The following is a 15,708-nucleotide window of genomic DNA, read 5'->3' as shown; positions in this document are numbered from 1 at the left end:
CCCTTGATTCTCCAAATATTGCCTACTTCTATATGTTATATATATATATATATATATGTTCACCACTAGCAATAAGACTTGGCAGATTAATTATTCAAATTAATTATCTTGGCTTGGCTTTAATTTCTATTTTATTGAATGCCTTGAATTAGAAGTATCAGCACATGAAAATATTGCCAACGTTTATTGCAAATTTTAAATAGAAAATGTTTTAAATTCAAACATATTTGCAGATGTTCATAATTTAACTCACTCATGAGCAAGTTTTAAATGAAGGAAGAACATGCTACTTATAAATCATTACCTTTGACAAGTGTGTACAAATAGTATTCAAATTCATAAATGAGATTCATTCATTGAGTTTTCTTAGGCACTAGGGATATATACAAAAAGAAAAACACCATTTGATCTTAGAGATACTTAAGTCTGCAAGAGACAAACATGTAAACAGATCACTAAAATGATCATATAGGAAGTCCACTTATAGACGTTATAGGATAGGTTTTTCCCATCTGACTTTTCTCCTTCTGATGTCAGGTGCATATCAGACTAGGATGCGAGAAGGGAACAGGGGGCAGATGATATTTTAGCAGGACAATCTACAGAACATGCCTATGGGGCTGCAGATGCTACATAGTCCAGAACATCAGGGAAGCCTCTTTTCCTCCAGCTAGGATGGCATCCAGCCGATGGTTTGGCAGTGCAAGGACACTCACCTGCACAGAAGAAGCAGGACCCTGAGTGTGGAACAAAAAGTAAAGATGCTAAGTCTCAGACCAGTTGAGAGAAACCAGAGAGGAAGATGCTGATGAAATGTGGCAGGAGAGACTCGCATAGCTCACCTCCTCACTGAAACTCTTAATTGAACTAGAAGGTAGACCCAAAGGTCAAAGACTCTTCAGTGTGTTCTTCCTCACTCCCTCCGGGTATGGGGATGGGCACACATGCAGTATGAGCTTAACCTGTCAACTGTTAAGATTATCTGGGGAATGGGTTGTACTGCTCCCTCCTTTTCTACATTGGAGGGTAATCTTGGTGATTACAAGGAGAAATGTACAATGTGTAATGAAGGGAAAGAAGAGACAATAATAGTAATCTTTGAGGATATAAGGGAAGGCTTCATGAGGAAGTCATTTGAGCTGAGTCTTACAGCGTAAGTAGGGATTCATCAAATTGATATTGAAGCAGAGGAAACAAAACAGTGTATACAAAGATGCAGAGGTGAGAAGAAAGCATGGAGTGTTTAGACAACATATAGTTAGTTTGGTACAACAGAGCACAGGGGCATATTAACAGCTGAGACATAAGAGGTGAGCTTGGAAGTCAAGTAAGGGCTATATCAGAAGAGTCTGTATCCAAAGGGAATGAGGGGCTATGAAAGGATATTAAGCTACAGAGTGTTTGATTTACAAGAAAAAAGTTTTTCTTGAGAGAAAGGCCCCAAAGTGAGCAGACTCCAAGGTTGACACCATCTAAATAAATTGGGGAAAGGTTATGCCAAGTGTCATTTGAGCTTCCAGATGGAAGGATGTGGGGCGGGACCTTGGAAGAGATCCGTGGAGTGCCTGAATTTGGAGGGAGTAGACTCTGGTTGGTGGGGTGCTACACAGAACAGTGGCAGAAGGAAGGGACTGACGCGAATATGATAAAGGAATAGATCACTAAGTGGGATGTGTTGCCATAGAGAGAGGGGGCAAGGAAGGAAGAGAGAGGATGCTCAGATGTGTAGTTTTGGTGATTTGACAGACAGGTTTATGTGGAAAGATCTTGATTTCCATTTCATTAAGATCAAGGGGCTAGAGCCACAGCATGCAGGCAAAAACTGTATTGAAGGAGTAGGAGAGGAAAGCTCACAAAGTCATCAAACAGCGTTTAGTGCTCAGCCATGAAACAGAATCGTGCCATTCTGAAGCTCTTTGGGGGTTTGTATGTCATCTAGTTTTGCTTCATTGTACATATGAAGGAACTGGGGTTCGTATGAGGTAAAATGCTTTGCTCAAGGTCACAAAAGTAGTTAATAGCAAAGGTAATGTTAGATACAAGCCAGGATCCCTGACCTAGGATGGCTGTGTCCTGGGCTATTCCATCAGTGGGACTCAAATATAAAAGGCCATCCTACACCACAAAAAAGGATCCCACTGATGTCCTACTGAAGTGAAGCCATATATTTCTTCCTCTTAGTTACTGTCTTCTTGTGCAGGGCTCATCAAAGAGCCACATGACCCGAAGAGCTTGTAGAAAGCTTTAGAAGTCAAAATCACCTGCCACCCTCTGCGATTTTGGAAGTGAAAGGAATATGCTTAGATCCAGAGGTGCACCACCGTGACTGAAATCAGAGGAGGCATTTTTTTTTCATCAACAAGACATATACCTACAAAGCAGGGTCTTTTGGTATCTCTGCACACCACAAAGGCACCTTCTGACAAATCAAATGAACATGTCACAAGTCAGTGAAAATTAAGAAAGAGGAGGTGTAGAGAAGGTATTGAACAATTTATCAAGCCACACACCACTTTTCCATTTTTATTTTCCTTTGTATTTCTTACAAAACAAACTCATATAAGCATACTTTTATTTATAATGAGAAAAGAGACCAAATGTTGACTTCCTTGGTGAGTACTGAACAGATGGAACCAGAAGCACAGAGGGGAGAGGAAATAGAGACAAATATGGTTGTCATGGTTTCCTTGGGCTGCAGTAAACACAGGGACCCCAACGGACAATGAAAGCCCCTACTGGGAAAAACCACATGTCTCTCTCTTCTGCCTTAGATAATTGCCAGGCTCACTTGGAAGATCTGAAGTCCACAGGAGATGAGAAAACAGTAATGCTATCACTCATCTCTGGCTATTCTCAAATTATATTTACCCTGAAACCACCCTCCCATCCCATATAACAGGCAACAAACAATTAATGACTATCTCAGATTAATCAAGTTATCCCACTGGGCAATGCCCTGCAGAAATCTATGACACACCAAACCCAAGAGGTGAGGGGAGCTGGGTACTACCCGAGACCATGTTCTCTGTTTCACTGGGAAGCAGTGAGCCCTGACGCAGAGAACAGCATCGTGAAAGATCTGCAAGTCCTGGTGACACATTCAAGGTCCCAGACTTAGTGCCACTTTCCAGTCGTCTCCAAATTATCCTAAACCCACCTCCACTGTATTCTAGGTAACATGTGAATCGTATGAGAGCTTGATATATCTGCATGGCCCAACTACACCCCCATAGTTTGCTTATAGGGGTGCTGGAAAAGGAGAGAATGGCAGTAGAGAGGGATCCCTTCTCAACTGCTTTCCCTGAGGTTCAAATCAAAGTCAAATCAAAGCACCATGAAGACTGTCTCCACGTGATGGCAAACAGCCAAACGTCGGAAACATTCAAATGTTTGGCTGAACTCACGTGTTTTGTCTGGAGGTTCTGATCAAGTTGACACGAGGTCTTTTCCAAGGTCATCGCAGAGGCTGCCAGCGCTGAGGTCAGACTTCTTCAACCCTGAGTTCTACAGCAGCCCCGGTCTCGCGCCTGCCAAGACAGACTCTTCCCGGTCCGCAAGAGATTAGGGGTTGTTTTCTCCTAATGATGCCCACGAATGACCCTCCAGTTTGTTCCAGGCTTGTGCAAGGTGCGCAGATTCCCGTGTCGAGGGGAGGAACGTGGGCTGTGTAGGGAACAGTGGTTCTGGGGTGATCGGTGCTGAGATGCCAGGTGCTCGAGCCAGCAACAGACAGGAGGAGGAAGTGGGGCTCACCTTGGCTCGGCTGCATGTCCTCAGGAGCCAAGAAGAGCAGTTTTTAGGCTGCTGAAATTTATCTCTCTCGTGAGTCTGTCCCCAAAGCCCAAAGCCTGCAACATCTCATTTCCTGTTTGGGGATTTTCTGAAATCGAAATGGAGATGCTGGCCTCTGTAAAGAAACCTGCAGAAAGGTTTTTTCTCTGGAACTAGGACCATGTGCGGCAGCTTCAGAGTACAATTTGGTCTCACCAGCTTGATGCTCTTTTGCCATCTCCTCTAAAAGTGCAGGCACCACCTCTCCTTCATTGCCCATACCCTCTGTTGCTGGTCATCTGCATTCCCCTTCACTTTTTGAAAATGTGAAAGCCTCTTATAAAATTTAGTTGGACGTACTGCTTTTCCAAAAGATGGGGGCAGAATTTGGGGGAAGCCCCTATAATTGCAAAACAAAGGAAATTTTGGATAAGCCTCAAATTAGAAAGAACACAGCCTTGATGAATGGTACCTTTGTTTCTTAAATGGGCGACTTGTATGGCAGAGTGGAGCTGGGCATAATAAGTAGGACACAGGAAAGGACATCATAAGCTCTTTTCTTTCACCCTTAAAGCTGGTTTTCCATTCCCATGATCATAGTTTACTGTGGTGTCACTTACAAGATCCAAACTATTTTGTTCTGAGTTTTTGATGTTCACGTAAATACATCATCATTTTTGTGAGCTGTGCTCTGTCAGTTCTCACAACAGCAAAGAGAAAGGACTCATGTTGACAGAGTTGCATGAGCCTCTCCTAACAAATCAGGCACAATACCAGCAAACCGAGGCCTCCCAAAGATAGGAGTAAGTTTTGAGGCCAACATATGAGCTTTCCTGTGGACTTCCCAGGTGACTCACTGGTCAAGAATCCACCTGCCAATGCAGGAGACGCAGGTTTGACCCCTGGGTCAGGAAGATCCCCTCGAGAAAGAAATGGCAGCCCATTCCAGTATTCTTGCTGGGAAACTCCATGGTCAGAGGGGCCTGGTGGGCTACATCCATGGAGTAGCAAAGAGTCAGACACGCCTTAGTGACTGAACAAGAACACAATGACAAAAATGAGATTCCCCAAGTGTTTCACTTCCCAATACATACAAACCAAATCACTTATATGATTCCAATATCACAAGAACATTCCTGAAGAAGAAACAGACTGACTTACAAGAATGACACAAGGTCCCCTCCACTAGTAAAGAATTCCATACCTACTTTAAAGGCTATAAGGGTAGAATTAGATTTTTCCATATCAGTGAGGAAAAGGACATTTGCTTTTTTCAAAGGCACTGAAAAGAACTGCAGCAACCTCTCTGTCCCGCCATGGGAGAAAGCAGAGTATGGCAAAAAGAACGTGAACAAACAATCTTGGGTTTGAAGTTTGGATCCGTCATTTATTAGTGACACAGTACTACTAAGCTATGTATATATTACTATGTCCTGCCTCACCATCTTAGTTGAAGTAAGAGCACATTTCTTTTAAAATGAGCTTCCACCTTCCTTATCTTAAAAAATGTTTTTTTCTCAAGGGAACTCTCCTACATTATTGATGCAGCCACTACTATGGAAAACAGTATGAGCGTTCCTCAAACTAAAAATAGAGTTGCCATATGATCTTGCAACCCCACTTCTGGACATATATTCAGAAAAAAACATAATTTGAAAAGATACATGTACCCTTATGTCCACAGTAGCACTATTTACAATAGCTAAGACATGGAAACAATCTAAATGTCCACTGACAGCTGAATGGATAAAGAAGATGTAAAATATTACACACACACACACACACACACACACACACACACAAAAGGAATATTACTCAGTCATAAAAAAGAATGAAATACTGCCATTTGCAGGTCCATGGGTGGACCTAGAGAGTATAATATTAAGTGAAGTAAGTCAGAGAAAGACAAGTATCATACGATATGACTTATACATGGAATTTAAATATGACACAGATGAGCTTATTCAGAAGACTAGAAACAGACTCACAGACATAGAGAATAGACTGGTGGTTGCCATGAAGGAGGGGATGGAGGAGAGATGGATTCAGAGTTTGGGATAAGCAGATGCAAACTGTTATATATAGAATGGATAAACAAGGTCCTACTGTATAGCACAGAGAACTATATTCAATGCTGCTGCTACTGCTGCTAAGTCGCTTCAGTAGTATCTGACTCTCCGCGACCCCATAGACGGCAGCCCACCAGGCTCTGCCATCCCTGGGATTCTCCAGGTAAGAACACTGGAGTGGGTTGCCATTTCCTTCTCCAATGCATGAAAGTGAAAAGTGAAAGTGAAGTCGCTCAGTCGTCTCCGACTCCTAGCGACCCCATGGACTTCAGCCTACCAGGCTCCTCCGTCCATGGGATTTTCCAGGCAAGAGTACTGGAGTGGGATGCCATTGCCTTCTCCAACTATATTCAATATCCTATAATAAACTATAATGGAAAAGAATATGAAAAAGAATATATATGTATAACTGAATCACTTGGTTATATAGCAGAAATTAACATAAATTGTAAACCAACTATAGTTCAATTAAAGAAAAAAGATTATCAAAATATATTTTCAGTGGCATCCCTAGAGTTACTGCAAAAACAAACAAACCAGGGAGGGGATGTCACAGAAGACGTGTTTCATTTTCTTCTTTCCGCTTCATCACCTCCAGGCTAAAGACATACTGAAGCTGAGAGGTTAGACCATGAAAATAGGAAGTAGAAGACATCTGTGATTATACTATACTACTTAAAGATGTTCATCTAAGTGACCTGCATTCTCTCAGACTAGCCCATATTATTATTTCAGTGGTGAAGAGTCTTCTTATGAATGGTGTATGAGTTATATACACGATGACTGAATGCAGCTTGGAAGGTAAAACTTTGTCAGGCGCTGCAACTACGTAAATATTGACTTGCCCCAGCCCCTGTCCTGAAAGTGAACAGATGAAGTTTAGCCACACCGCAGGACCGCTTGCCCAGTGAGCTCACTCCTGTTAACTGCCATTCCCAAGTCAGTTCTTACTCTTGCCAGAAATCACACAATGTCAACAGGACAAATGCCTCTTCTTCTAGGAAACAGGAATAAAACAATGGAGTAAAAAATGAAAAGAACAGAGAAAGGATTTGTTTCCAGACTTCCCAACTCACTCCAAAATCGAACCTTCAGTACTTTGAAACATCTTGTCAATATAGCACATTTAATACACCCCTGTCCATATAATCTGTCTATATCACATCTCATGTTTTAAACAGAGTAGCAGAAATTTAGGAAGTAAACTCCATCTCATGGGGCTCTAACAGAATAGAGAAACAAAAACTTCCTGGAAGTGGTTTGTATTTTCTTAATGCATTTCTACTTTCATCCACTCCTAGAATTAGCAGGTAAGCTCTAATGGTAGCAAGAGTTTTATCAGTTTCACTCACTGCTGTAGACTCTTGGCCCAGAATAATTTCTGGCACATATTAAGTGCACAATAAAAAAGATATTGAGTAAAGTAATAAATTCCAAGCAGCCTGACATTCTGAGTGACCCAAATAATGACAATTTCCTCAATATATTTTAAAATTATTTATTTATTTATTTATTTTCTGGTTTCCTAATTGAAAAAACCAAAGGCTTTATTTCGCACATGGAAAGCTCCAATTACCTTTTATCTCACCCCAATTTTTAAGTGATCTGTCATTTTTAAAATATCCATTGTAAACTCCATTTTCACTGATGGAACTCTTCAACCAAAAAAATTATTTAAAACAAATGCCTAGCTCTCTAGTATATAATACTATTGCTTCCTTCGAGTCACAAAAACAAAGAAATAAACTAAAAACACCTTCACGCATCATCATCTCTGTTTCCATTCAATGTCAGAAGTAATATCTGTTAGCCTCCTAAACAAAGTCTCAAATATCAGGAAGCTGTCCAATTCAAAGTGGTGGAAATTCATTTTCCAAAATTTTAATGTGGTATATATATGCCAGGGAATATTTCTTGGCCATTAAAAAGAAAGAAATCAAGCCATTTGCAGCACTGAGAATGGACCTAGAGAATGTCAAACTGAGTGAAGCAAATCAGACAGAGAAAGAGAAATATCATATGCTATCCCTTATGTGAGGAATCTACAAAGAAATTATACAAATGAAGTTATTTCATTTGAAAGCTGAAAATTTATCATCAGCAACAAAGTCTATCAAGCCTCTTAAAGTGACAAGCTCACTACATTCCCATGAAGATGACTGACAGAAATCCCATCACTGAACAACCACAGTTTGCCAGATGTTCTTTTCAGCAAAAACGGTTTTCCACGGAAAAGTTCAGTTCACAACTCGAACAATCACACAAGTGCTTTTCTTTGAGATTCCTGTTGTGCATGAAGGTACAGCAAACGTGTTTTATACATACACCCCATTTTGTCACACAGAATATTAAAAAGACATATACTCAAAGGTCAAGGCTTTATAAAATTAGTCATTTTTATTACTTCATCAAGAACACCATTAAGTAAACTTGCTCTATCGTAGTTAACTCTGTATATATAAGAAGCAATTTATGTGAGGCTCCTGGGATAATGCCTTTGCTTTAAAACCATTAACATCACTTGCTGCCTACATTGACGGTCTCTAAAATCTTTAATTACCTACTCAATCAGTTTTTTTAAAATTAAGGATTTTGTAATAGTAAAGTTCCAAGTATTCCTAATGGCGTATCGGGCTGTATAACCTCCCAAGCTTATTTACTTATTTATTTATTTGTCTGTTGTAAAGTATCTATTTATTTATTTTTACTTTTTGGCTGCGTGGCACGCAGGACCAGGGATTGAACCTGCATCCTTTGTACTGGAGGCGTGGAGCTGAACCACTGGACCACCAGGAAGTTCCATGAACACAAGCTTATTTAATTATCACAACTGCACACAGAGCAACCATGACGCATGAGCAAACCAAAGCTTTAAAAGACCAAAGAACTTGGCCAAGGTAATAAAGATGGTACATCGAAGAGAGGGGACTAAAATCAGGTTTTTCTTACTCTTGAGTCACAGCTCATCATCCCATACTCCCTCTGAGTTTCTCAAGCATTTTCATTTCTGTAATCAGAAGGAACTGAAGATCTATGCTGACATTAGAATTATGTGTTCTTCTTAGGCACAAACTCCTGGTGGCTCAGAGGTTAAAGCGTCTGCCTCCAATGCAGGAGACCTGGGTTCGATCCCTGGGTGGGGAAGATCCCCTGGAGAAGGAAATGGCAAACCACTCCAGTATTCTTGCCTGGAGAATCCCATGGACGAAGGAGCCTGGTAGGCTACAGTCCACGGGGTCGCAAAGAGTCGGACACGACTGAGCGACTTCCCTTTCCCTTTCCTTAGGCACAAAAACGAAGGCCCGGGGAGGTCAAGAGGTTTGTTCAAAATCATATTTAGTCGATGGCAGAGCTGGGGTGGAAAGAACCCAGTCCTAGGCAAGAAGCTCCGTGACGCTTCTTGCCCCTAAAAGAATGTTCTGGTTTCATCCTTATTTCTCTGGCACAGCCAGAGAGAGCGCTGTGAGGAGGAGATGCCCTTGGCAGGCACCGAAAGACACCGGCCTGTGGTAAACGGGCAGCTGGTGCCAAGGGTCCCTTCCTCAGCTTCCTCCTCATCCCACGTCAGGAACGTGAGTACCAGGACCCTTCCTGTCCTCTGGAGCTTACGTCTTTCCACCACAAAGCCATCACACGGCAAGTGGCAACAGGCTCGAGTGTCATCTAGAAGACTTCCCAGGCTCCCAAGAAAAGAGAACGGGAGCTCGTGTTTTCTCCCTGTTTTTCATGAAGCTCCAGCAGAAGCTCCAGACAAGACAGCTGAAACTCCTCTGTGAAAGGGTCAGAAATGACAGGGGATGCTCCCAAAATGAAGGGCTGCCCACCACAAGCTGTACATCACCCTAAGACAAGTCCGCTTCCATACCACGGGAGTTGTGGCAGGCACGCGCTCTCAGCACGATCCAAACACACAGGCCACCCAGCCCAGCTCAGAGATTCGAGGTACTATTCTGCTCGGTGGAACATGGGACCTCGGGGAACAACTCATCGCTCAAAACATCCAAGGAGAAGGCATGGCTTCACGAGAGGAATGGGGGAGGGTACAGTGCAAAGTGGAGATAAGAAAGGCAGGAGGGGTGGCTGAGAGCACGGGGGAGACGGAGACGCCCTACGTACTGCAGACTTGAGGCGACAGCGGATCAACCTCACGCAGCCTTCATGACACACTCACGCCCCTGGAAATCAACAGATGGCACCTCTCACTGCCGAGTTCTAATGCACTTCCTGTTCCCGCTCAGCGTCAGGACACCGGGCTTGCCAAATACCAATCGACGCAGACAGCGAGGGGAGTGGAAGAACCCACAGCGATACACCTCTGCCTTCTTTTCAGGACCTCTTTCCTCGCAGCAAGGAAAACATTCACTCTGCAGCAGGTGAATTTCCACACAGGACGGCAAGGACATGCATCCAGACATGCAGTCTGAAGGTGCCTAGGATCTGGTAAGAAATGTTAAGCTCATTCAGGTTTTTCCACAAGATGGTATGGAAAAGCCTAAACAAACTTTTTGGCCAACTCAATACTTGCTTTTTTTTAGTATAAAAAAGACAGAAGCGACCTCTAAGGGTATTCATATCTATCATTGGACAGAGCTCACTATGAATACTGCAGCCATTCATTCTCATCCTAATGGACTGTCAGCAGAGCAGCTATTATATTTAAACAGTAAGGCAATCGTAATACTTTTTGGATATTAGTCCTTGAATACTAGGGCCCAAAACTCTTGAGTTGAAAAGTTTTGATTCCTATCAACCAGCCACCTGAGTGCCCGGGCTTCTTTCTTGGATTGCTGGAAGCTTGGTATCCACATCTCTCGCAAGGAGCTCCGACGTGGGGCCAGGGGTGAGAAAGCGAACACTGTAGGCTCTGGACAGCTCAGGTGGGTAACGTCTGCCTGCCATCTTTTGGGTGGTAAGCCCTGCATTCAGAGAAAGAGGGAAGAATGAAATATATAAGTTAGCACAAGTCTCACGTTCCCTGAGTACCTAAAACAAGTACCTTCACTCCATGGAGTCTCCATAGTTACACTGCTGAAGAGTTAAAAGGAGAAAGAAAGTATCTAACATTTACTGAGAATATCCTGTGCACTAGATGGGCTTCCCAGGTGGCTCAGTGGTAACGAATTAGCCTGCCAATGCAGGAGATGCAAGAGGCGTGGGTTCGGGAAGATCCCCTGGAGGAGGAGATGGTAACCCACTCCAGTACTCTTGCTTGAGATATCCCATGGACAGAGAAGCCTGCTGGGCTACAGAGTCTCAGAGAGTCAGGCATGACTTAGTGACTGAGCACATACAACACATGCGCACTAGATACTTTGCTAGGCAGGTTTCATAGATTGTCTCATTCAGCCCTTCAAGCCATTCAACAACACCCTCAAGCCAAAGTAGATCCCACAAACATCCTTGGAAGGTCAGAAGTTAGGATGGTTTTGGATTTCTGGACAGTAACACTAGAAGTTAAAAAGCAGTGGTGAAATTCATTGATGAATATTAACATTAGTAAGTACAACTTTAAGGAGAAAAAAGAAGAGTTGCACAGCCTCGAAACATCTCCCCCCCAGATATTTACTAATTATTGTGGTGGTTTCAACATATGTCCAGGGACTTCCCTGGTGGTCCAGTGGCTACGATTCCATTCTCCCAATGCAAGAGGCCTGGGTTCAACCCCTGGTCAGGGAACTAGATCCCACTTGCCATAACTAAAGATCCTGCATGCTGCAATGAAGATCAAAGACCCCCACATGTGGCAACTAGGATCCAGTGCAGCCAAATAATTAATTTGAAAAATATATATATATATATATATATCCTAAAATTATTTTATATTCCTACCCCAAGGAGGTGAAGCTTAATTCCCTTCTCTTTGACTGTGGGGCGGATTTACTGACTCGCTCAGTGGGAAGAGAAAATTAGTGACCTCACAGAGGAAAAACCTAGCAGACATCACCTTAACCAGGTGATCAAAGAGAGCATCACCAGTAATGCATCATGTTGATATCACTCATCCTCTGACATGACACAATAAGAAAGTCCTTTTCACCTGTGTGCTCTTATTCCCCTAAATCCAAAACCCAAGTCTCAACATGAGAAAACATCAGAGAAACTCTATAGAGGAACATTCTGCAGAATATTGACCAGTCTTCTTCAAAAATGTCAGTTATTAAAAAACAAGGAAAGACGGCACAACTGTCACAAACTAAAGGCGTCTAAGGTGACATGAGGAGTAACTACAATCTGGTATCCTGGATCCGATCCTGGAACAGATAAAGGATGTGAGTGGAGAAGCTGGAGAAATAGGACTCAAGTCTGTATTGCAGCTCATTGTAGTATTAACAGTCAATATTGGTTTCTCAGTGTTGACAAATGTGCATGGCTATGTCAAGTATTATCATTAGAAAAGAATTCTGGCACTCTCCACTATCTTTGCAACCCTTCTATCAATCCGTAATCCTTTCAAAAGATAAACAAAAATTTTAAAGAGAGCCAATAACAAAATGCCTTCAAAATTCTGAAAAAAAAAAAAAACAAAACAAATGTCTATTTTAGTAGTTTACATTCAGCTAAACTATAGCTTAAATGTTAGAATCAAATAAAGACATTTCAGACATCCCCCATACAGCCTTTGTCAAGAAGCTATATGAGTGTCAGTTCAGTTCAGTTGCTCAGTCATGTCTGACTCTTTGTGACCCCATGGACTGCAGCATGCCAGGCTTCCCTGTCCATCACCAACTCCCGGAGCTTCAGTTCAGTTCAGTTCAGTCGCTCAGTCGTGTCCAACTCTTTGCGACCCCATGAACCACAGCACGCCAGGCCTCTCTGTCCATCACCAACTCCTGGAGTCTACCCAAATCCATGTCCATCGAGTCAGAGATGCCATCCAACCATCTCATCCTCTGTCGTCCCCTTCTCCTCCTGCCCCCAATCCTACCCAGCATTAGGGTCTTTTCCAATGAGTCAACTCCTCGCATGAGGTGGCCAAAGTATTGGAGTTTCAGCTTCAACATCAGTCCTTCCAATGAACACCCAGGACTGATCTCCTTTAGGATGGACTGGTTGGATCTCCTTGCAGTCCAAGGGACTCTCAAGAGTCTTCTCCAACACCACAGTTCAAAAGCATCAATTCTTCGGCGCTCAGCTTTCTTCACCGCCCAACTCTCACACCCATACATGACCACTGGAAAAACCATAGCCTTGACTAGATGGACTTTTGTTGGCAAAGTAATGTTTCTGCTTTTCAATATGCTATCTAGGTTGGCCATAACTTTCCTTCCAAGGAGTAAGCGTCTTTTAATTTCATGGCTGCAATCACCATCAGCAGTGATTCTGGAGCCCCAAAAAATAAAGTCTCTCACTGTTTCCATTGTCCCCCATCTATTTCCCATGAATTGATGGGACCAGATGCCATGATCTTTGTTTTTCTAATGTTGACTTGCAAGCCAGCTTTTTCACTCTCCTCTTTCACTTTCATCAAGAGGCTCTTTAGTTCTTCTTCACTTTCTGCCATAAGGGTGGTGTCATCTGCATATCTGGGGTTATTGATATTTCTCCCAGCAATCTTGATTCCAGCTTGTGCTTCTTCCAGCCCAGCATTTCGCATGATGTACTCTGCATTTAAGTTAAATAAGCAGGGTGACAATATACAGCCTTGATGTACTCCTTTCCTGATCTGGAACTAGTCTGTTGTTCCATGTCCAGTTCTAACTGTTGCTTCTTGACCTGCATACAGATTTCTCAGGAGGCAGGTCAGGTGGTCTGGTATTCCCATCTCTTGAAGAATTTTCCACAGTTTGTTATGATCCACACAGTCAAAGGCTTTGGCATAGTCAATAAAGCAGAAGTAGATGATTTTCTGGAACTCTCTTGCTTTTTTGATGATCCATCGGATGTTGGCAATTTGATCTCTGGTTCCTCTGCCTTTTCTAAATCCAGCTTGAACATCTGGAAGTTTACAGTTCATGTACTATTGAAGCCTGGCTTGGAGAATTTTGAGCATTACTTTGCTTGTGTGTGAGATGAGTGCAATTATGTGGTAGTTTGAACATTCTTTGGCATTGCCTTTCTTTGGGATTGAAATGAAAATTGACCTTTTCCAGTCCTATGGCCACTGCTGAATTTTCCAAATTTGCTGGCATATTGAGTGCAGCACTTTAGTAGCATCATTTTTTAGGATGAGGGTACAATTAACCAAATAAAAAGAAAGAAAGTTAAGAAGAAAGGAGAAAAACATACAAGAAACAGAGGTGTCAACATAAAATAAAAAGACAGGAAAGGCAATTCCCAAAGTGCTAAGGAAGGGAGATCTCAGGGTGGTCTCTACACAGCGTAGAGGGCAACCAGATGTACCTAATATATGTCACAAGGCTCCAGGAGAGATTTATTCAACAAGATGAAATGATTCGAATGCCTGGTATAGCTGCACATCTTCAAAGGAGGTTTAAACAATCAACAAGGATTGACTTAGTTATGTAAAAGAATAAAATAAACAAACAAGAAATAAGACAATTATTAACTTGAGGGAAACCAAAAGCTGTACAGGTAAGGGAAATAAATCATAGTATACTACATGGTTCATCTCTACATAAGTTACATGATCATATAAACAGCGGATAGTAAAAAAAAAATTGTGTATAAGAGCATGTTATTTATAAACACTGAGTAACAACCAAAAATAATTAGCTAAGTATGGTGGTAAGTGGCTTCCCAGGTGGCGCCAGTGGTAACGAATCTGCCTGCCAATGCAGGAGACGCAGAAGACTTGGGGTTCGATCTATGAGTTGGGAAGATCCCCTGAAGGAGGGCATGGCAGCCCACTCCAGTGTTCTTGCCTGGGAAATCCCATGGACAGAGGAGCCTTTGGGGCTTCGGGGAGTCAGACTTGACTGAGCACACATGGCTGGTGGTAAGTGGCTGCCTTCTAAGGAAGGAGAAAAGGAAAAAGAAGTAGAAGATTGTTTTGTTTTGAACTAACTTTGCAGAACTATCTGATACAAGTACAAGATATACTTGTACATGTGTATCTTTTTCTTAAAAATTTTTTTTTTATCTTTTGGCCATACCACGTGGCATGTGGGAGCTTAGTTCCTCAACCAGGGAAAAAACCCACGCCCTCTGCATTGGAAGCACAGTCTTAACCACTGAACCACCCGGAAAGTCCTATAAAAAATTTTAATGAGAAGATATTAGAGTCAATAATAGATTTGCAATGATTACTCTTCATCCATATCAAATTTAGAAAGCAGAGAAGAAAAACCAATCTGAAATATACTAGAGATGTTAAGCCTGTAAAAGAGATGACATTGAATGAATATAAAGCTTGTTTTGAAGCATCTGAAGAGATTACAAACAGAAGAGTGACCTAACTTGTTTGGTAGAGCATGAAGGATAGGGTTGCCTAAATTCTCTCTTCTCTTGATAACTACTCACAGATGGTCATGGAGTTTGGCTTCCAAGAGCCTGGAACGAGAGTAAGGATTCTTTACCAAGACAAAATTGAGCACAGAAGACCAGAACAGGAATCCAAATGGCAAACCACAAGAAAATGCTAAGATTTACAATCTGGGGAGTCCAAATACTCATCCAGGGATTTCCCTGATGGTCCAGCGGCTAAGACTCTATGCTCCTGGGTTCAATCCTTGATCAGGAACTAGATGTCACATGCCACGATCAAAGGTTCCACATGCCACAATGAAGATCCTTCTTGGATGCGGCAACTAAGACCCGGCATAGCCAAATAAATACCAACTCAAATTTCAAAGGATTAGATGCAGGCTCAAACTTGGGGTTACTGCAGCCAGAGTTCATGGTTGGGGAGAGACTGTATTTGGAGCAAGACCAGAATCAAATAAAGAGGACCCTAATTGATTACTACAAA

General features: G+C 42.3%; 1 protein-coding gene across 22 annotated transcripts in view; it reads right to left on the bottom strand.

The window, feature by feature from the left end:
- The window catches only part of POFUT3 (protein O-fucosyltransferase 3), a 259,490-nt gene that overhangs the window by 161,352 nt on the left and 82,430 nt on the right, over positions 1-15,708 (bottom strand). For 14 of the 22 annotated variants that reach the window (XR_014063101.1, XR_014063098.1, XR_014063103.1 and 11 more), the window contains one exon: positions 10,599-10,756. Coding sequence is in view for 12 of the 22 variants with exons in the window: in XM_081523473.1 (XP_081379599.1) it covers positions 10,599-10,756 (158 nt within the window). In the remaining 10 variants the exon portion in view is untranslated. Of the gene's footprint in view, positions 1-8,211; positions 10,757-15,235; positions 15,291-15,708 lie in introns of those variants that run through there. The other 8 variants (XM_081523477.1, XM_081523476.1, XM_081523475.1 and 5 more) reach the window with 3 other exon arrangements.

Source organism: Giraffa tippelskirchi, chromosome 8 (assembly GCF_054371585.1).
Source record: "Giraffa tippelskirchi isolate mGirTip1 chromosome 8, T2T-mGirTip1v1.2.pri, whole genome shotgun sequence".
Lineage (NCBI taxonomy): Eukaryota > Metazoa > Chordata > Mammalia > Artiodactyla > Giraffidae > Giraffa > Giraffa tippelskirchi.
This window is presented reverse-complemented; position numbering and strand designations above follow the sequence as displayed.